Source organism: Leptidea sinapis, chromosome 3, assembly GCF_905404315.1.
Source record: "Leptidea sinapis chromosome 3, ilLepSina1.1, whole genome shotgun sequence".
NCBI classification, from domain to species: Eukaryota; Metazoa; Arthropoda; class Insecta; order Lepidoptera; family Pieridae; genus Leptidea; species Leptidea sinapis.
The window spans coordinates 1,286,611-1,309,586 of record NC_066267.1 but is presented as its reverse complement, the minus strand read 5'-3'; the positions used below and the strand labels follow the sequence as shown (position 1 = coordinate 1,309,586).

The 22,976-nt window shown below is 33.7% G+C and overlaps 1 protein-coding gene and 1 long non-coding RNA gene across 3 annotated transcripts in view; both read right to left on the bottom strand.

Annotated features, from left to right (window-relative positions):
- Nucleotides 1–435: 435 nt before the first annotated feature.
- Nucleotides 436–22,976, bottom strand: part of LOC126979478 (G-protein coupled receptor dmsr-1-like) — a 416,322-nt gene continuing 393,781 nt past the window's right edge. Inside the window, exons 2-4 of the mRNA XM_050828803.1 lie at nucleotides 4,227–4,437; nucleotides 1,920–2,087; nucleotides 436–679 (exon numbers count right to left, since the gene is read on the bottom strand). Of these exons, the coding sequence (XP_050684760.1) occupies nucleotides 456–679; nucleotides 1,920–2,087; nucleotides 4,227–4,410 (576 nt within the window). The 5' untranslated portion in view covers nucleotides 4,411–4,437 and the 3' untranslated portion in view covers nucleotides 436–455. The remainder of the gene's footprint in view (nucleotides 680–1,919; nucleotides 2,088–4,226; nucleotides 4,438–22,976) is intronic.
- On the bottom strand, nucleotides 20,519–22,927 carry LOC126979496 (uncharacterized). Of its 2 annotated transcripts, none has more exons than XR_007732822.1 (4): nucleotides 22,720–22,927; nucleotides 22,208–22,411; nucleotides 22,005–22,072; nucleotides 20,519–21,866 (listed from the first exon to the last, which is right to left on the bottom strand). It is a non-coding gene; the product is annotated as an uncharacterized LOC126979496 (long non-coding RNA). The 2 variants fall into 2 exon arrangements; XR_007732823.1 differs by having other exon boundaries at nucleotides 20,519–21,841.

Genomic DNA, 22,976 nt, shown 5'->3' with positions numbered 1-22,976 from the left:
ATGTCACAGCTTTACGGAGCATTAGCTTAATGATTACAGTTAAATTGTTCTACCCGTGCGTTCATTTAATGTCGCCATTGGAGCGCTCACTATATATACACTTAACTACATATGTACCTATGTTTATAACGGAATCTCTGACCATGATTTTAACTCATTTACGTACGTAAGTTTGTGTCGTGCAGTGTTATGTTAGAATTTGGAAATTTATTTAGTTGGGTCATGTGTCTTCTAGTTTTAAAAAAAAATTCGGATTGCTTTATTCTATACCATAATGTATCTTTTGAATCACAAAAAATAAATTAAAACGGGGTCGTTTTTGAGAATTTTAAAACCATTTATTCTTTGATTCTTTGCTAGTGTCATCGTGCTAATGATATGTTCAAATATTCAAATACCAATAAATGTATCATAATAAAAAAAAGTACAAACAAGTAATAATTAAAGATTTAATTCTACACATATGTAGTTTGTAGTTCTGTTTGTGAGGTAGCACGTGGGGCTGAAGCACATTTAGCACGTAAGATCTGTCTGAAGGTTGTCCGGAACTGCTTCGACATGGAACAGTACAGGACGAAGTTGATAGCACCGTTCAGTAGTGCCAACGCATCCATCAGCTCACCGAAGAGATTGTAGCACTGCTTGAAGAAGCACCGGCCAAGCATTCCGCTCATTAAACCTAGAAAAAATAAAAAATATATGTACAAATAATAAGCGAGGATTCCCCATGATGTATTCAGGGGTGTCATTCATATCATATAGACATTTAGGCAGTGCCAACCTCGTTATAAACCTAAATAAATATATTATTTAGTTTAATTCGGTTCCATAATAAAATATTACCAAACTTCTATTGAACACTCATAAAATTTTTCCTTACTCTAGATATCAAATACCTACAATAAGCAATCTTATTCCAAAGCTCAACTACGACTAGTTAGATCCACAGTGCCTACCTTGCTAGAAAACTAATGCACGCCCCTGGATGTATTCCATTTAATAAAGGAATAGAAGGATTCAAACTTATAAAAAATCACAGGAGGAACATAAATAGTTGATAATGAGATAGAAGTCGCTCATAGGACGTAATTTGACGCTAATTCCTAAATTTTTAAGACAAAGTGTCAATAAGGCTGTTTTTCATTCAGATTAATAGCAGATTAAAATGATCATTTTATCAAGTAGGTACTGAATTTTGTCATCTGCAGTGTATCTGAACTTCTAAGTCTAGTAAACTACATAATACTCATTACTTCATGGCCAACCTTAACCTGACATTGGCTTACGGCCGTTTTCAATAAGATATCTATCCTTAGTTTAACTTACTAGACATAGACAAATCTATCCTTTTACGCTTACTTACATTTCAATAACCTGTTGACAAATAGCATTAGACTATAACTATATTAGACATAACTATGGATAGATAAGATCTTGTCATTAAACGGTGACAGCAATGTATCCGTAAGTTAAACTGAGGGTAGATAACAAATGAATGAGAAGGAGATGACAAATGAAATCTGTAAACAAAAGATATGAACGATGAGGGGCTCGTTCTCACTGAGCAAGAAATAAAAAATAACAAATTGCTTAGATTTGAAAGAGCGACATCTCAAGTCAATTTCCTGATATGCAAATAATGGGGTTGAGAGGTTATCAACTGTAAAATAGATCCTGTAGATATAAGCCACAACCTGAGTAAATATTTAAACACAGATGTAAAAGATTGGCAATGAGTTTCTTGCCACTTCTTCTCAATAAAGCTAACTTTTCTAACATGGTGGCAAAACCTTTAACATTCATTAGTATTCTTTGAACTAAGTGAATAAATGATTATTCAATTATTTTCTATTCAATTAAGTATAAATTACTCTTGTTACACTGAAGAACAAGTGAGTGATTTCGAAGCCGGGCCTTACCTAAAATACCTTGTGGGAATTCTGTCAACAAGAATAACAACAGCACAGCAACAAGCATCCTTGTGGTTCTGTCTGTCCGTCTTTCAGCTTTGGACCGCTTCGTTGATCTTCTCGTGAATACGTTTCCATTGCCAGTGTCAGTAACAGTCACAGGGCAAGCGTTGTATCCTGAAAATAAATTTTACAGATAGGTATAGGTATTTACGGCTACTTTCCGCAACTTGACTTCTCCTGTGCATTTTTTTTTTGCAATGGTAGGGTTGGGCTGCTAATCTTGATCTTGCCATCCCAACTCCTCAAGGAAGTTACTCAAACTTCTGATTGTATTTTCTTTGATTAACGCGAGTGTTACACTTTTAAATAGAACACTTTTAAAGGATTAAAACGCGTGTAATTGTAACTGTTTTTACATTAGATTTTTGCGTAAAAGTTACATTTTTTTATTTTAGTTAACCCGACGTTTCAAGAACTTACCAGATCTCGTTTTCAGGGGGACTGCAGATGAAATGAGTCAAAGATAGTATTTGTCATAGTTCTCATTATGAAGTTTAGCGCATTTATAGCCTCGGAAATTGGTAAAAGAGAATAGATATCTCTCAAGACTGGTACGTGAAGCCATTGAAATTAAAAAAAAACACCCAAATTTCAATAGAGAAGATGGTCTTAAATTATCTAACATCTGGGATCCAAATATCTCCAAATTAAAACCCACAACTACACATACCAAAAAGAAGAGGACACTGTCAGCTTTACTGACAGACTGTCCACAATGACAAGGGACATGCGGTGTACCATAGAAGAGCACTGCCAGCAGCGGAAAGAGCAGTTTGAAAAGTATCCTAAAAGATAATAAAAATCGCCTAAAGTAATTCAATGCGATCAAAGTCGCGGGTAAAGCTTGTATACAAAATATTTTTAGACTGAGCTTGTCCTGAAGCGAAATAAGTCGCCAATACCGCGCATCTTTTCCATGTTAAATGTACTGGTGGTTATCAATCCTAATTACAATTAGCTTGAGGGAGGATGGAGCTCTATATTCTCCATTATGGAGCATAATATATTATATATCTGTTTGGCTTTCTGTGAGAACAATGCTTGTATTAAATCTAATGTAAATAATAATGGCTGGTGGGGCAGAAGAGTCCTCGAATGGCGCCCACGTGCCGGAAGACGCAGTGTTGGTCTCCCCACAAGATGGACAGACGATCTGGTTAAGATTGCCGGAATACGTTGGATGAGGGCTGCGCAGGGCCGATCGTCCAGCAATGGTCGTCTTTCGGCTGATGATGAAATAATAATTTCAAACGTGAGATTTTGTGTATGTATTTAATTATAAAAGGTAGATTTATCAACACACGGTTTTCCAGTGGAATTTACGGGATCTACAAAGGGTAACAGCGGTCACATACGATATAATAAGCGCCCACAATATCGATGAATAATATCCCCAAGTGTCAATCAATCAGATGTAATAATACAAAATTACTTAATTTGTCTTCACAATTTTTATTCATGTTTATTTGTTTTCATATAATATGTTAATCTTTCTTTTTGTATAATGTAATATAACTAGAGCTTGTTTTAAGATCATTAATTATTATTGTAAATAAAATATCTATCTTTGTCTACTAATCATGCTGTGTACACACCTATGTAGTTGCATCTTGTATTAAGCAGCTGGTAATCTTATTGTTCATGTATTTGTTGTGTACCAATAAATTAAAAAAAATATTCGTTTAGGTTTATTTAGCACTTAAATTCTCACTACTAAAAGTACACACTCATTTTTATAAAGCTTTGTAAAATCAAAATTTGAGTGGACAATTATGAACGAAGGGGGAATGCATTCTGCACTTTTGTTTAAGCTTTGTTCACGCTACAGCCAACGCAACGTAAATGAGTTAGAGTAGGTTTGGAAATTCAAAATGTCAAACAATGACATTCGAAACTACGGAACGAATGGAACCCCCGAAACTTCGATCGAAACTCCGTTTTTCGTTGAATAAGAGTAGTTTGGTTTCTGATTGGAATTTTTTTCTAATTAATATTCACATTCCAAATTCAAATCAATACATTCTAAGTTCTTGACAGTATTTCAATTCTTGTTGTCAATAATTTTCATTAAAATATAGAAAGGTATAAAAACCATAGACTTAAAATACAGACGTTTAGACAAACACAGCGTGCGAGAGAGAAGAACATCTCTAACGGAGATACAGCAAGAAGATGTTACTGTAACAGATTTTGATTGACAAGTCCTAACCAGTCAGCCACTATTGACATTAGTTTCTCACTCAATTCACTTACCTTTGAGTGCTTTCTTTCTCATATTTGCGTGATATAAAACTCGTATTAGCCACGCACTGATGACGGTCAGTATGACACACGGAAGCAGCTTGATGAGCACAGCGTGAACCCAGAAGTTTATCTGGTACAGACTTCCATTGTAGTTGGAATCCACGAAGTACACTTTAGAAGGACGGTGGTCCATTGCGTAGTCCTCGTGGATGGTGAATACCTGCAAATATCAATGATTATTACTAATAGGAACCTACCACACATGAGTCATACCGCGACTCGGAGTTTTAATATGAAGCCTGCGAAGTTGGGCTTCTACTTGGCCTTTTAAGCATCTTTTATGTTTTTTTATTTTTTATTTTTATAAAAACAAGGGACGAGACGAGCAGGACGTTCAGCTGATTGTAATTGATACGCCCTACCCATTACAATGCAGTGCCGCTCAAGATTCTTGAAAAACCCAAAAATTCTTAGCGGCACTACAATTGCGCTCGTAACCTTGGGACATAAGATGTTAAGTCTCATTTGCCCAGTAATTTCAATAGCTACGGTGCCCTTCAGACCGAAACACAGTAATGCTTACACATAACGGCTTCACAGCAGAAATAGGCACCATTGTGGTACCCATAATCCAGCCGGCTTCCTGTGCAAAGGAGCCTCCCACTATTTAGGTTACATTAATTTGATTTTCAAGAGAATTGTACGTTACAAAAATTTTTATGGGGGTGGTGCCAGGGGAGAGAGGACATCTCCCTCCCTCCCACTTCTCCTCTGCGACACGATACTAAGTCAATGGGGTTCATCTTGCAAGAGGTACTTTTATTTGGTGATTTTCAAGTGTATGTCGGATTTTTCGTCACCATGACGTCACAAATATGGCGGCCAGTCCTTGTCTGATCTGATAGTGAAAATTAGAGTCAAGCTCTAAAGATATCTACATACCTATACTTTTATTTTTTTATAGGTATAGTTTGTACAATCAAATATTTTACTTTCTATTTGTTTAGACGTATGACATGGGTAACTTCAAAAAAGCATAATAATTGACAATTTAACATTTATATTCTGATTTATAGGCGCATAAGTGAAGCCAGGATTTTTTTGAACTATGTAACCATCATTCATACAAATAAATAACTTTTATCTCATTTAATTTATCAATACAACATAATAATATCGTATGCCGATTCAATGAAACAATACAGGTTTTACTTATGTAAAAGAGACCAAAATTTATTTGTTTATATTTATAAAGGTTTACAGAAGTTCCGTCTGTGTAAGTGCGCTCTAACTTTCGATTTCAATGTGTTCACTGAAGTATACCAGTGGGAGGCTCCTTTGCATGGGATGCCGGCTAGATTATGGGTACCACAACGGCGCCTTTTCCTGCCGCGAAGCAGTAATGTGTAAGCATTATTGTGGTTCGGTCTGAAGGGCGCCGTAGCTAGTGAAATTACTGGGCAAATAAGACTGAACATCTTAGGTCTCTAGGGGACGAGCGCAATTGTAGTGCCGCTCAGAATTTTTGAATCAAGAATCTTCTTGCAAGCTTCTTGTATTATATAGTGTTTGTTTCATTTTAGCCGATTCTCAAACAATAATATAAAGATAACGCACAAATCTACTCAAGCGTAATTGAGTGTATTGTCGACTGTCGCTTTATGGTTGGCCACCCCTGGTAAAATGACTGAGGTGTCAACGCACTTTATGGTTGGCCACCCCTGGTAAAATGACTGAGGTGTCAACGCACTTTATTGCTAATCGAAATGATTGTTTGTTCAGTCATATTGACACCTTACTGAAATATAATAGATACCAGCTAGATAGGTACTACAGCGACGCGTTTTTCTGTCTTGAATAGTCAAGAGCACGTATATATTGTTTTTCGAATTTGAAGGGTATGGCACCCTATTATTAGTAAAATTATTTATAGACAAAAAAAATATGGGGTCATATGCACCCCGTAATACAATGAAATATTGCAAATTTTCGCTGACATTAGTGATGGGAAAAATAATATCGACGTGTTTTATTTAACAGTTTATTAAAGATATCTACTAAAAGCCACTCATAACTCCTCAACGACTTGACTGATTTCGATAAAAAAATTAGTCACTAGATTCGTTTTGAGGGTTAAACACAAACCTATCATAGGATACATAATTTTATACAAATAATTAAAATTGCGTTTCAAGGCGCCATAAACAGCAAAAAGATTTAAAAAACTTCTCCCTCTACCTTCGAGTATCATATAAAGGGGGATTAAAATAACGGGCTTTTTAAACGCTAGTACAAAAATAATCACAATTTATGTGATATTATTATAATTGTTAATTAAAAATATGAAGATTTGGAAAGAAATTTCTTGCCTCGCACAGCCACTTTGTAGAATCAATTACCGGCTGCGTTTTTCCCGAAACGATACGACTTAGGGACCTTAAGGAAAATAGCATACTTAAAGGAGGCCGGCAAAGCATCTCATGACACCTGATGTTGCGGATGTCCATGGGCGGTTCACTCACCTCTCCCCATCCGTGAGCCTCTTGCCCGTTTGCCCCCTCTCATATAAAAAAAGAGAAGGAAACAAGTAGAATAGAAATCATCCTATATTGAAAAATATTATGAATTCTATTGATATACTTTTTAAGCTTTTGAGTAGGCGGGGTCCCGCCTATTTGAATTTCTGTTCATATTTTGCGAACGGGACCTATTTCTACTGTATGCTGCAATACATTAATACATATTTTTATAGAAAATAATATGATATGTAATGATAATATGATGGCAATTGATACGACCTGCCCCTTACAATGCAGTCCGTTCAGGATTCTTGAAATACCCAAAAATTCTGATTGGCACTACAATTGCGCTCGTAACCTTGAGACAATAACGTTAAGATGTTAAGTCTCAGTTGCCCAGAAGTTTCACTAGCTGCGGCGCCTTTCAGACCGAACCACAGTAATGCTAACATATCACTGCTTCACGGCAGCAATTAGCGCCGTTGTGGTCCCCATAATCTAGCCGGCATCCGGTGCATAGGAGCCTCCCACTGGTAAATGGACGTGCTCTCTTATCGACGCGACGCACAACACTGGTCGCGGAAAGTTCGCGTAGGGTGCTGTACGAGGTCAGGAGGGGTATGGGATGTTTTTAGCCGCGTTCCGCACTGCATTAAAATTATATTAGATAATTCAATGCGGCACGAGGCCTAAGACATTCGGTACCAAGGTAGGTGTACCACCGAGTCCGGGACCACTAACACATCTCAAATATATATTTATCTCTTTCCTACACTGGAGCAAAACGAAGTTATGCCTGTCGCACTACAGAGCAGTTCACGTTTTTCGTTGCCACACCACAGCGAAGTTACATGATGGATGATTTAGGCCTCGTTACGCACTTAATGTGTTAAAAGAGTTGCAATGAGTTTCCTGCCACTTCTTCACAGGAACAACCAACTTGAAATGCTCAACCTTTGCCGAACTGGTTATGAATGGTAAAAAAAAATACGATCAAAAGTGCCTTTCCCTTGACGTAGATGAATAAAGAGACTTTGATTTGATAGACGGCGAAAGAGAGCTATAGAACGTAAGAGAATGAAAAAGTTTATTTGTAGCATGATAATGAAAACGAGAGAGAAGAGCGGGAGAACTTAATCTGGATTTCATTCGGCGTATGTATACCAGTTCAAATGCGAACAAAGTTGAGACAGAAGCTGATATATTTTGTTTTTTATGAATATAAGGGACGAGACGAGCAGGACATTCAGCTGATGGTAATTGATACGACCTGCCCATTACAATGCAGTCCGTTCAGGATTCTTGAAATACCCAAAAATTCTGATTGGCACTATAATTGCGCTCGTAACCTTGGGACAATAACGTTAAGATGTTAAGTCTCATTTGCCCAGTAATTTCACTAGCTACAATTACAAATAAATAAAGAAAACAATATTGTATTAAGAAAGCGGTCGTGGCTGTATTCTTATCTAGTATAATGGAGGTATTAGAAGCCCTTGATTGTTCGCACCGAGGAGGTAATCGATTAATTTAAGGTGCGAGCCTTGCCCAGCGACGGTCTATTTATACTTAATTGTATCACGCCACGCCACTATTTAAACCCGTCAATTATGTTTTGCTTCCAGAACCTTATTTACGTAATTTTCTTTACGATTTGCTTGAGCAATAAATAATGTACGCACGGCGATGCATGCTCTACCTAGTTAATATTATAGTCTGGCGATTAATGATACCACAGATTGGTAATGGAGCGACCGCCCTCAGGTTATAAAATATTAAATAATAAATTTAATTGTACAATATTACTTGTAAATATATTTTATGATGAAAAAAAAAGCCCACTGAGTTTGTTGCGCCCGTTCTTCTCAGGCCTGAGGCATTCATTTTGGAATGGGTTTTTTTTGACTTTTACTAAGTGATGTCAGATCCTATTTTGACTAAAAATATTTTAATTTGAATTTAATAATATCAAATTTGTTTGTTCTTAGTTATTTTCGAGTGAGTGAGCGTGTATAATAATAATTTTAATATTTTACATACATGTGAAAAAAGATTTCGCTTGAATATGTTGGAGCGATTAGAAATAATAAAACACAAAAATAACATATTTACATTATTGAATGAAGAATCAAATTTGGACCCTTCACTATTGTAACGTGTTCTTCCGGAGGTAATACGTCACAACAGCAGACCGATTACAGCGCGTCATTTCATGGGACTTTCATTGGTCATCATGGGATTCAGTCTCGTGCCAGAGTTTGGCAAGTAGCATGTACTGAGGATGCCTCGTGAAGAGGCGAAATACGTGTCAAATTGTTTAAAGACAAATATTGGCGGAATAACACTAAAGAAAACTCAACATTTGAATAATTATGGATTAACGCAAAGTCACGCCTTCTTAAATAAATCTTCTTTTTTGATTAATAATATTACAACCACGACCATTTCCCCCTATTTAACAAAGTTTTTTCTTGAGGCATACCTTGTTAGTACTGGTAAAAGTAATGTAGTAAATTTATTTAGAAACAGTTTAGACTGGATCACAACGCGCTGTTACTTAATTAACTAAAGAACATATCAAAGTATTAAATTATATTTTTATGGGTGAGAAATATTTTTTCTTAGTCCAAAATTAATACGCCCTCATTAATACAATGCAGTGCCGCTCAAGATTGTTGAAAAACCCAACTTTTCTGAGAGGAATTACAATTGCGCTCGTCACCTTGAGACATAAGATGTTAAGTCTCATTTGCCCAGTAACTTCACGAGCTACAGCGCCCTTCACACCGAAACACAGTAATGCTTACACATTACTACTTCACAGCAGAAATATGCGCGGTTGTGGTACCCATAATCGAGCCTGCATCCTGTACAAAGGAGCCTCCCGCTGGTGAAATTGAAACTGGCGTATTGTATAGATGGGTCATATCAGCTCTGTTCTGTAGGAAAACTGGTGGCATAAGTCATCAGCTTGATGCTTGACTGTATTACAAAGAGTAATTAATTTTACACGGTACACTATCTGTATGAAACGAGTGTGTCTGTATGAATGCGAGTGTCTCTAATTGCAAAATGTATTTTTATACTGTAATTAGTATCGCATCAACGGCTGTGTTCTGTAACAAGGAGTTCTTATCCGCATATAAGATCTCATTGTTATTAGGGTGGCCGTTAAGATGAAGAATTAGATTCTATTCAAATTCGAAAATTGACGCGTTTAAAACAATCGAGATAGACAGGACAGAATAGAAATCTGAACAAAAACAGTTTCACTGTAATAAATTGCGCCAAGTACACGTTCACAACTTTTGATTTACAAAATTACCATGGAGAAATTATCACTTTACAAAAAGATGTAAAATCAAAGAAAAGGCAGACCAAGCCGTTATGAATTTTAATTGAAAAAATTTTGTGCTAAATTTAACAATTACGAACAACTTTTCAAACGTAATTGGCGTGCGTCATTGAGTACCCCAAATTTTTTCAGATGTGTTGTATTATTGTCACAATATCCCTCAGATAATTCATTTATGTCAACAGTCAGTAGTTTAGCAATTATCTTAACTCCTATTCTTTTTCTCTTCACAGCATTATTGCATGCTTGAAGCGCGATCGCGCGAAGGCATAGCTCTAATAGCGCCTGAAAATCAAGTTTTCTATCTCGTCAAGAAAAATTCAATTTTAATCATAATCCTTCAATAATTATTCTTTTTTCATCAAAAACGATCCAAAAAGAAATGTCGAAGTTATGTAAAAAAAAAAACACTTTTTTCGAAATTTTTCGTTTTTGATAACTCCCGAACGAATCAATAGATTTTGACGGGACTGGCGGCAATAGACGCAGTATTTCAAGTCTAAGAGCGGATGAGATTTTGCAATCGACTAGTGGAGTTATTTAAAAATTATTCCAAAAAAAACATTTTTTTAAATCCTATTTTTGAGATTTCTCAAAATTAAGCGAACTGAATCTATTCAAATTTTAACCAAATTTAATGGCAATGATACTCTTTGGATCGTCAATTATCTCGATCCGATTGATCGAGCTGTTCAAAACTTATAGATTCATATGGTTGCATCAAAATAATGATCAGTAGGGTCAATGACTTTGTGAGGAGGAGCTGAAAGAATTGTTGTCCCTAAAATCGCTTTTCACATCAGTTCTTTGGCCTTTTTCTTCTTTACCCCAAGTTTTCAAAAATTTGGGGTACTCAATGACGTACGCCCAGTACGCTGAAAAAATTGTTTTTAATTGTTAAATTTACTAAAAATTTTTTCAATTATTAAAAATCATACCGGCTACTTGGTCTTCTTTTTTTGATTTTATATCTTTTTGTTAAGTGAAAATTTCTCTTTGGTAATTTTGTAAGTCTCTTGACACGTTGTGAACGTGTACTTGCCGCATTTTCTACAGTGATACTGTTTTTGTACGGATTTTATATCTTTTTGTAAAGTGAAATTTTTTTTATATCTTTTTGTTAAGTGAAATTTTCTCCTTGGTATTTTTGTAAGTCACGAGTTGTGAACGTGTACTTGGCGCAATTTTTTTACAGTGAAACTGTTTTTGTACGGGTATTATTTGCTATATGATGTAATGTTGTCGTATGAAAATTTGATATTTAGATTTATGTGATATGAATTTTGTATTTTTTTTTTGCAATCAACTTATATCTTCATGATTAATAATTTAGAAAATCACACATAGACCCATAGTTAGCTGCAATAGATTATATTATGAGAAAAAGATATAAATGTGAAGATCTATTTATCGGTCGATGTTATTATAAAGACGCTTCGATGTAACGCCATTTATTTCTTGTCGAGAAATAGTATATATTAGTATGCATTTTTTGAATTTATTGGCCATCGTATCGATTTAACATTTAAATCATCTATTTCTAACCACCCGGATTTATTTTTTATAATTGCACTATAATGATTGGATTCTTGGTCATCGACTTTACAAAATATATCACTTACTACATTGTATGAGTTATTACAAAGATATATCTTGGACGTTGGTAAAGATTTTATGAAACCTTTATGTTGTATATTTTTATTCAGTTTAGTTCTGAAAATATTTAATGTAACTATCATCATTTGTTTACAAGCATTAATCGTAACTTTACTATGAGTTTCTTTTCCTTTTTGGCATGCATTACAAAATTTTAAAGTAATAAACCAATGTCCATATAACTTATCAATTAATTCTTGCAATTCAAAAATTTTTATTATTCTCTACTTCAAGAGACAGAACATTATTGATACATCTATATTTACTTATATAATTACAGGAATCACAACGATCAGTATATAATAATTCAAATTGCACTAATTTACTTAAATCATCAATTTTACTAAGTAAATCAGACAGTATTACGAAAGGTTTTGTTTCATTATCAATACCTATTTGCTTGCATATTTTCTCTTTTATCAATGTAGATTTTAATGTTGGTTTATTATTCGTATAAATATCGAATAATTTGCATACTTCTGTGCTGAGTAAAGCATTCTTACCATCACTTTCTAATAGTACTTTAATTATTTTACTATGAAAAATACATTGAAAAATAGAATTGATACAGCTAGAATCACCTTCGCTATTTTCTATACCGTGAAATTTTAATAAATCAATACATCGCTTTGTTTTTGTTATACTCTGTAGTTCACTTTGATCAAAATGTTCTTCAACTCCCCAAATTAAATCCCGTACTTTAAGCCAACGTTTTTTTGTAATTGAAATAACTGGAAGATCAGCTTTATAAGATTTTCTCAGGCGATTATACTCTTAAATTGCTTCTGCGTTAGCTTTAATTGAGTAATCCTTTTAATTGAGTAATCCTTTCAACTTTTGTTACTCGTGAGAATGCTACGTAAGATTGACCAACATTGAAAATAGTATTACCAGCTTCAATCACAGCATTTTTCAAACTCAAACCTTGGCTTTTATGAATAGTAACAGCATAGCTTGGCTAACAACAAAAGCCTTATCTAAGATTAAAAATTTTACTTTGATTCTCTCAATAGCATATTCTTTACTTGATGCAAAGTCGATATTGATTGATTGAATTTGATTACCTTCCATAGAATTGGAAACTGATTTCACGGTACCAATTGCACCATTTACTAAACCTAAGGTGACATCAATATTACGTCTTAGCATTTCTTTTGGGCCTATTTTTAATTTAATTACTTTTGGTAGTCCAGCGCTACGACTTGCATCGTCTTCGATCGAATTCAAAACTGTGGATGCTTTTTTCCGTAAAAATTTAGGACAATCTATAAGGTCATTGGCACTTAGTATAATTTCCTCGGATTGAATTTTATGTAGCATTACGGAATTGATTAAGTCACATTGGTTACAAGTCGGTACTAAGCAAACTGCATCTGACGGTAAATTATTAATATTATTACAAATTTCATTTAGTCTATGCTGATATGATAATGAACGATCAATATTTATTTTTCTTTTTTCTAGTAATTTATATATCATCAGAAGTAATCGCTCCTATACGCATTCGAGACAATAGCTTAGCATAAAATTTGTCTGTTTTTTCACGCATATTTATGGCTAATTCTTCATAATCGAATAAATTTTTCCATAAATCACTACAACTAAGAGAACCAACTAATTTTTCCATGTCTGAAGATGATAACATTTTGTACGTAGGATCTTCGTGCACTGGGGGAAGTTGAAGTAAATCACCAAAGACAACTATGTATCGTCCTCCAAACCATTCATCGACATTGAAAATACTGATTAACCTTAAATGTATATAAAGTAATGTTACATTAGAAATCATTGATATTTCATCAATGATAATTAAAGTGACATCTTTCAGTTGATCTCTTAACATTTTTAAAGCACTATCTGATAATTGTGTATACTTTGGTGTAAAACCATGTTCAACAGGCAATTGGAAGACTCTATGTACTGTAAGACCGTCAATATTAAAAGCAGCGATGCCTGTCGGAGCTGTAACAACTGTTTCTTGGTTTAGTTTTTCCTTTACAATACAATGCAGTGCCGCTCAAGATTGTTGAAAACCCCAACTTTTCTGAGAGGAATTACAATTGCGCTCGTCACCTTGAGACATAAGATGTTAAGTCTCATTTGCCCAGTAACTTCACGAGCTACAGCGCCCTTCACACCGAAACACAGTAATGCTTACACATTACTACTTCACAGCAGAAATATGCGCGGTTGTGGTACCCATAATCGAGCCTGCATCCTGTACAAAGGAGCCTCCCGCTGGTGAAATTGAAACTGGCGTATTGTATAGATGGGTCATATCAGCTCTGTTCTGTAGGAAAACTGGTGGCATAAGTCATCAGCTTGATGCTTGACTGTATTACAAAGAGTAATTAATTTTACACGGTACACTATCTGTATGAAACGAGTGTGTCTGTATGAATGCGAGTGTCTCTAATTGCAAAATGTATTTTTATACTGTAATTAGTATCGCATCAACGGCTGTGTTCTGTAACAAGGAGTTCTTATCCGCATATAAGATCTCATTGTTATTAGGGTGGCCGTTAAGATGAAGAATTAGATTCTATTCAAATTCGAAAATTGACGCGTTTAAAACAATCGAGATAGACAGGACAGAATAGAAATCTGAACAAAAACAGTTTCACTGTAATAAATTGCGCCAAGTACACGTTCACAACTTTTGATTTACAAAATTACCATGGAGAAATTATCACTTTACAAAAAGATGTAAAATCAAAGAAAAGGCAGACCAAGCCGTTATGAATTTTAATTGAAAAAATTTTGTGCTAAATTTAACAATTACGAACAACTTTTCAAACGTAATTGGCGTGCGTCATTGAGTACCCCAAATTTTTTCAGATGTGTTGTATTATTGTCACAATATCCCTCAGATAATTCATTTATGTCAACAGTCAGTAGTTTAGCAATTATCTTAACTCCTATTCTTTTTCTCTTCACAGCATTATTGCATGCTTGAAGCGCGATCGCGCGAAGGCATAGCTCTAATAGCGCCTGAAAATCAAGTTTTCTATCTCGTCAAGAAAAATTCAATTTTAATCATAATCCTTCAATAATTATTCTTTTTTCATCAAAAACGATCCAAAAAGAAATGTCGAAGTTATGTAAAAAAAAAAACACTTTTTTCGAAATTTTTCGTTTTTGATAACTCCCGAACGAATCAATAGATTTTGACGGGACTGGCGGCAATAGACGCAGTATTTCAAGTCTAAGAGCGGATGAGATTTTGCAATCGACTAGTGGAGTTATTTAAAAATTATTCCAAAAAAAACATTTTTTTAAATCCTATTTTTGAGATTTCTCAAAATTAAGCGAACTGAATCTATTCAAATTTTAACCAAATTTAATGGCAATGATACTCTTTGGATCGTCAATTATCTCGATCCGATTGATCGAGCTGTTCAAAACTTATAGATTCATATGGTTGCATCAAAATAATGATCAGTAGGGTCAATGACTTTGTGAGGAGGAGCTGAAAGAATTGTTGTCCCTAAAATCGCTTTTCACATCAGTTCTTTGGCCTTTTTCTTCTTTACCCCAAGTTTTCAAAAATTTGGGGTACTCAATGACGTACGCCCAGTACGCTGAAAAAATTGTTTTTAATTGTTAAATTTACTAAAAATTTTTTCAATTATTAAAAATCACACCGGCTACTTGGTCTTCTTTTTTTGATTTTATATCTTTTTGTTAAGTGAAAATTTCTCTTTGGTAATTTTGTAAGTCTCTTGACACGTTGTGAACGTGTACTTGCCGCATTTTCTACAGTGATACTGTTTTTGTACGGATTTTATATCTTTTTGTAAAGTGAAATTTTTTTTATATCTTTTTGTTAAGTGAAATTTTCTCCTTGGTATTTTTGTAAGTCACGAGTTGTGAACGTGTACTTGGCGCAATTTTTTTACAGTGAAACTGTTTTTGTACGGGTATTATTTGCTATATGATGTAATGTTGTCGTATGAAAATTTGATATTTAGATTTATGTGATATGAATTTTGTATTTTTTTTTGCAATCAACTTATATCTTCATGATTAATAATTTAGAAAATCACACATAGACCCATAGTTAGCTGCAATAGATTATATTATGAGAAAAAGATATAAATGTGAAGATCTATTTATCGGTCGATGTTATTATAAAGACGCTTCGATGTAACGCCATTTATTTCTTGTCGAGAAATAGTATATATTAGTATGCATTTTTTGAATTTATTGGCCATCGTATCGATTTAACATTTAAATCATCTATTTCTAACCACCCGGATTTATTTTTTATAATTGCACTATAATGATTGGATTCTTGGTCATCGACTTTACAAAATATATCACTTACTACATTGTATGAGTTATTACAAAGATATATCTTGGACGTTGGTAAAGATTTTATGAAACCTTTATGTTGTATATTTTTATTCAGTTTAGTTCTGAAAATATTTAATGTAACTATCATCATTTGTTTACAAGCATTAATCGTAACTTTACTATGAGTTTCTTTTCCTTTTTGGCATGCATTACAAAATTTTAAAGTAATAAACCAATGTCCATATAACTTATCAATTAATTCTTGCAATTCAAAAATTTTTATTATTCTCTACTTCAAGAGACAGAACATTATTGATACATCTATATTTACTTATATAATTACAGGAATCACAACGATCAGTATATAATAATTCAAATTGCACTAATTTACTTAAATCATCAATTTTACTAAGTAAATCAGACAGTATTACGAAAGGTTTTGTTTCATTATCAATACCTATTTGCTTGCATATTTTCTCTTTTATCAATGTAGATTTTAATGTTGGTTTATTATTCGTATAAATATCGAATAATTTGCATACTTCTGTGCTGAGTAAAGCATTCTTACCATCACTTTCTAATAGTACTTTAATTATTTTACTATGAAAAATACATTGAAAAATAGAATTGATACAGCTAGAATCACCTTCGCTATTTTCTATACCGTGAAATTTTAATAAATCAATACATCGCTTTGTTTTTGTTATACTCTGTAGTTCACTTTGATCAAAATGTTCTTCAACTCCCCAAATTAAATCCCGTACTTTAAGCCAACGTTTTTTTGTAATTGAAATAACTGGAAGATCAGCTTTATAAGATTTTCTCAGGCGATTATACTCTTAAATTGCTTCTGCGTTAGCTTTAATTGAGTAATCCTTTTAATTGAGTAATCCTTTCAACTTTTGTTACTCGTGAGAATGCTACGTAAGATTGACCAACATTGAAAATAGTATTACCAGCTTCAATCACAGCATTTTTCAAACTCAAACCTTGGCTTTTATGAATAGTAACAGCATAGCTTGGCTAACAACAAAAGCCTTATCTAAGATTAAAAATTTTACTTTGATTCTCTCAATAGCATATTCTTTACTTGATGCAAAGTCGATATTGATTGATTGAATTTGATTACCTTCCATAGAATTGGAAACTGATTTCACGGTACCAATTGCACCATTTACTAAACCTAAGGTGACATCAATATTACGTCTTAGCATTTCTTTTGGGCCTATTTTTAATTTAATTACTTTTGGTAGTCCAGCGCTACGACTTGCATCGTCTTCGATCGAATTCAAAACTGTGGATGCTTTTTTCCGTAAAAATTTAGGACAATCTATAAGGTCATTGGCACTTAGTATAATTTCCTCGGATTGAATTTTATGTAGCATTACGGAATTGATTAAGTCACATTGGTTACAAGTCGGTACTAAGCAAACTGCATCTGACGGTAAATTATTAATATTATTACAAATTTCATTTAGTCTATGCTGATATGATAATGAACGATCAATATTTATTTTTCTTTTTTCTAGTAATTTATATATCATCAGAAGTAATCGCTCCTATACGCATTCGAGACAATAGCTTAGCATAAAATTTGTCTGTTTTTTCACGCATATTTATGGCTAATTCTTCATAATCGAATAAATTTTTCCATAAATCACTACAACTAAGAGAACCAACTAATTTTTCCATGTCTGAAGATGATAACATTTTGTACGTAGGATCTTCGTGCACTGGGGGAAGTTGAAGTAAATCACCAAAGACAACTATGTATCGTCCTCCAAACCATTCATCGACATTGAAAATACTGATTAACCTTAAATGTATATAAAGTAATGTTACATTAGAAATCATTGATATTTCATCAATGATAATTAAAGTGACATCTTTCAGTTGATCTCTTAACATTTTTAAAGCACTATCTGATAATTGTGTATACTTTGGTGTAAAACCATGTTCAACAGGCAATTGGAAGACTCTATGTACTGTAAGACCGTCAATATTAAAAGCAGCGATGCCTGTCGGAGCTGTAACAACTGTTTCTTGGTTTAGTTTTTCCTTTACCCAACGTTTTATTACGTGAATAAGAAAACTTTTACCTGTACCACCTTCTCCACTAACATACAGCACAATATTTTTATTGGAAGAATCCATACTTTTTATTTTTTCTAAAACTCTTAACTGATCCGAATTCATTTGCTAGATCATTTCTGTAAGAGTAAGCTTATCATTTACTTTATCAGCAGCATCTTTTAATTCTTTAACTAAATTATCTATTTCAACAGGATCAGACTCTTGTGATTCATCTTCTAAATGACTTATTTTTACTATTTTTTTTTTCAATCTGACTATTAATATAATCCAAACCTTTTTGAAAATCTTCATTATATTCATGATATTCTTTAGCTCGTTCAAGCATACTTTGCTGATTAATTAATGATTCTGTATATGATTGGTATCCATTTTTCAACTCATCTGTTTCCGCCATCGTTGAAATAACAATAAAAGAGAGAAGAAATAATTCTCAGGTTGATTAGCAACATTATATCTATAATGATTCAATATATAACCCCGAAACCTCCTTTTTAGAAATAGCGAAGAGACAATTTGATAATATTCATTTATATTTTCTTTGGTTCAGATTTTACCACATCATACCATCGAGCAAAATCGTACAAGCATACTAGTTCTAATTCTTTTGGACGATTTGGGTAATAATCGTCAATCAGCGATGGACAAAATATATCAGTCGACTCAGGATTCAATTCCTTAATTTTTTCAATTTCGTCTTTAGTCTTTAATTTTCTATTCCTAATCATTTTAACATCGAGCCATCTTATTATTGTCTCAGAATCTGTTCCGTACAAAGAATGACCTAACAAAGTATCTGCAGCTTCGTGGGCTCCAATTTCTCGATGATTTAAGCTACGAAACGCTATTTTTCATAAAAGTTGCGCAAGAGATTTCGTAGAGTTAATTTCGCTAACTGTTTCAGATGCTTTAGCAGTTTCTTCTTTTGTAACATACTGTGTTAATAATGTTGATTTTTCACCAAGAAATTGAATATCCATATTTCCCTCCCACACACTTAAAAGATCTGGATTATAATCATTAATATTATCCTCTTTATCAGTACGTGGGAGATCGTAAAGTCGACTTTTACTCTTCAAGCTTCTACGACCAGCTATAGATGTTGCAGCATCTCGAATAACAAAATTATCAGTAATAGGTCGTGGAAACCCAAATTTACAAGCTTTAACAATTTTCTTGGTAGATTTTAATTTTTTCGTTTTTAAGCAATAATCATTGTGATGATGTTGTTGATGTGAAGTGACACGCCTATGAAGAGTAGGTGAAATATTTTTGTTGGGTAACTTACAGGTTACATACTTCATAATGAATTCAGCTACTCCGTCATTGCTATTGATACCTATAGTTGGTACACCTTCTATCCAAAACAGCATATGAAGATGTTGGATACCTCTGCCTTGATATTCAAGACGCCAATAATAATGGTTTACTTTACCAAGATGTTGACTTTCTGACGTAATGAAATCAAGAACAGCTTAAAATTTATTATTAATAAATCTAGACACCGAAACTGGATCAGATATGATCACTTCATTAGAAGATAACTTATCAAAATTAGGAGTGTTTATTTCTCGTATGTAATCAATCAGATCTTGCCAAAGACATTCAGCAGGACTTACTGTAACAAACCATGTTGCCGGACCATAATGACGAGTCATGCAATGTAAGGTATTTCTGGGTTTACTCCAAAATTGAGCAGAGTTTCGGAGTCGAGCAAATAGCTAATTAAGAATATGTTTATATAAGTGAACTATATTTCAGCTGCACAGATCTGATGAAATCTGCCACCCCTGCTGGCAGAGAAGTGATAGATTGTTAAGACATATTCTTGAGCCACCTCAACAAGGAGCATCAACCATTATTCTACCGAACATTAAAAGAGCAGCAGATACCCAGGGACATTGTTTTTTTCCAGAGTGTAACTCACTGGAAAGAACCTTTTCCCAGGATGGAATTAAATGAGTTAATCCGCATTGCTTGTGGAACCTATCAGTTAAAACAAGCATGGTCCTAATATGGAGAGCACATTAGAGGTGATGGTTCCTATACTATTGAAGTGTGTAGAGACACGGCCAGCAACCTACTGGAAGGTTTTCCGTCGACCGAAAATTCATCATTACTGAGAGGAAAAATCCACAGCAGGCACATAAGCCGAAAACTGTATTTTGTTTATATTTTATGTGATAATAGGTCAGGCAGAGAAGCCATAAAACAATATTGCTGTAATTGCGTATGGGCCGACGGACAGTGGGTTGCTGTGCCCATGTAATGACAATTATTTGGTTTTTGAGCTGGGCAAGGTATCAAGATTCAATAAATGCACCTGCCCAGTTCTTAGATAACATATGCTTCAGATTAAATTATTTACTAATTAAAAAAATAACAAAACCAATGATATTTTATTTTAAAAACCTTCATTTTTAAACTTTCACAAAAACAAATTAGGAACACCTGGACTCAACACTTTATTATTTTTCTTATTCATAGTGGTTTAAGCTACTAACTCAATATAAAATTATTATTCTCAGTGAGATAAGATATAAATATAATTTTTTATAAATAACTAAAAGTTTCGCATGCTTTTTAAACAGAAAAATTGTAATTACTACTATTATAATTATTGCAATGATGATAATAAAATTTTAATTGAATTATTAAAGGAGACATTTTTTTTGTTTTCGACGAATGGGCCCACCACGAAATGCGGTGTATATTATTGAAACATATATTGATTTATTCCTTATAATCTCTAGATTACAACGGTATATTTAATTTTAAGTGATCTAACTGGAATACTGAGAAAAATGACAAGAAAGTGAACGTCAAAATAACCTAAAAATCATTAAGTATGTTTTTTTTTTAATATAAAGCTTATAATAAAGGCATTTGTCTTTTAGGAACCTACTTGGTTTTTTATGCGATTTGTACTGTTTGAATAGTGGAAATCGCAATGGCAATCTTAACAAACAAAAATGTTCATCACACAAGAATTAATAGTCCCAGGTGTGTGTACACCCGAATACTTCATAATAATAGTCAGGGCACCATAACCACTAAACCAGAAAGCTTGCCAAAAAATACTTAACAACCATCATTATAATTTCATTCATGTCTTAAAATAAGTATTTCATATAAATACTAGGTAAGGTCTTGTACACTTGTCATAGGAAGAAAAACTTATTGTATATATAAAGGGTGGTCCAACCTAAACACATGAGGTTAATTGCAAATAGAAAAAGTTTTCAGAGAATTATCTTAATATTTTTTTATTCACAACCGGGCGCATAAAATGAGTAATCAATCTTTCTTTTAGTATTACAGGTACTAAGAGTCGAGAAACATTTTCACATAATCTAAAAATACAGTGACGGGAAGTTGAAGCAGCATGCTTGTAATTAGACATTAATTGTTGGTGCTACTCTGGAAATAGGCATAGGCATAACAAGTTCAGGCATAGGTGGTGGTTGTGAGATAGTAGTATTCACAACTTCAGCACTCATTGTTTGAACTTCTATGTCTCTGGTACTATCATGTTGCCTGAGCCAATGCACCACTCTGGTTGCTGAAACATATTAATTGTTGGTGCTACTCTGGAAATAGGCATAGGCATAACAAGTTCAGGCATAGGTGGTGGTTGTGAGATAGTAGTATTCACAACGTCAGCACTCATTGTTTGAACTTCTATGTCTCTGGTACTATCATGTTGCCTGAGTCGATGCACCACTCTGGTTGCTGAAACTTATTAATTGTTGGTGTACTCTGGAAATAGGCATAACAAGTTCAGGCATAGGTGGTGGTTGTGAGATAGTAGTATTCACAACTTCAGCACTCATTGTTTGAACTTCTATGTCTCTGGTACTATCATGTTACCTGAGCCGATGCACCACTCTTGTTGCTTTCAGCCAGCAAGCCATACAGACTTGCTGTAAATATTCCACCTGAAAATAAAATAAGATGAGTAACATAATATACAAAAAACACTGAGTTGTCTACTCATAGATTATTATATAAAATTATGTTCTCATGTAAGAGAGACTCTTTTTATTACTATAATAGCTTAAGAGATGGTTAACCTGGTGTGAGGGTATCCACTGCAAAATAATACTCCTTTCTGCAGAGTCTATAGGTACAGTATGAGTTTGATATGCTCTTAATATTGAAGCCCTACATGGAATACACATATTCCTGTACCCAAATGTTCTTGTTGATTGACCAGTTTGAATACTATCTTGTAATATCAATAAGCATTTTCCACACACTGAGTCTAGTAGGTTTAACTGTAAAAAAATTGTAGTTATTTAAAATATACTTTAAATAAATAGGTGTATTGAGCCCTATACTAGGATCTTCATACAAGGTATTTTTCAGGTGCACAGGTCGTATATAGGTCTTTGCTTTATGTACAATACTAATTTATTTATAAATCATAATTTCTTTATTTAGATAAAGTAAACTCATACAATGCGAACAAGATAAATATAAAAATATATAAACATACTCTTTAATCCCATTTAAGTTACACTTACAACAATTTATCGTAACGTAAATATTATACGTATTGAATTTCTATAGCTAAATAACTCACCTCACGAAAAATCCATGGATGGGTCAGTTGGCGAAGTCTCCAGCTATCTCAGACACATTTTTGCACATGTTGAAATCGTACAGCACAATTTACACAACGACTCTCTGGAGTAGAATATGCTGTAGATGCCATATTAAAATCTTTGAAATATACTAAAGAATTATAATAATGCAAAATAAACTGTCACGCAACTCGAAAGAAACGGAAAATACAGAATTCTGTTTTGAAAAATCAAAATGACAGATGCACTGATCACA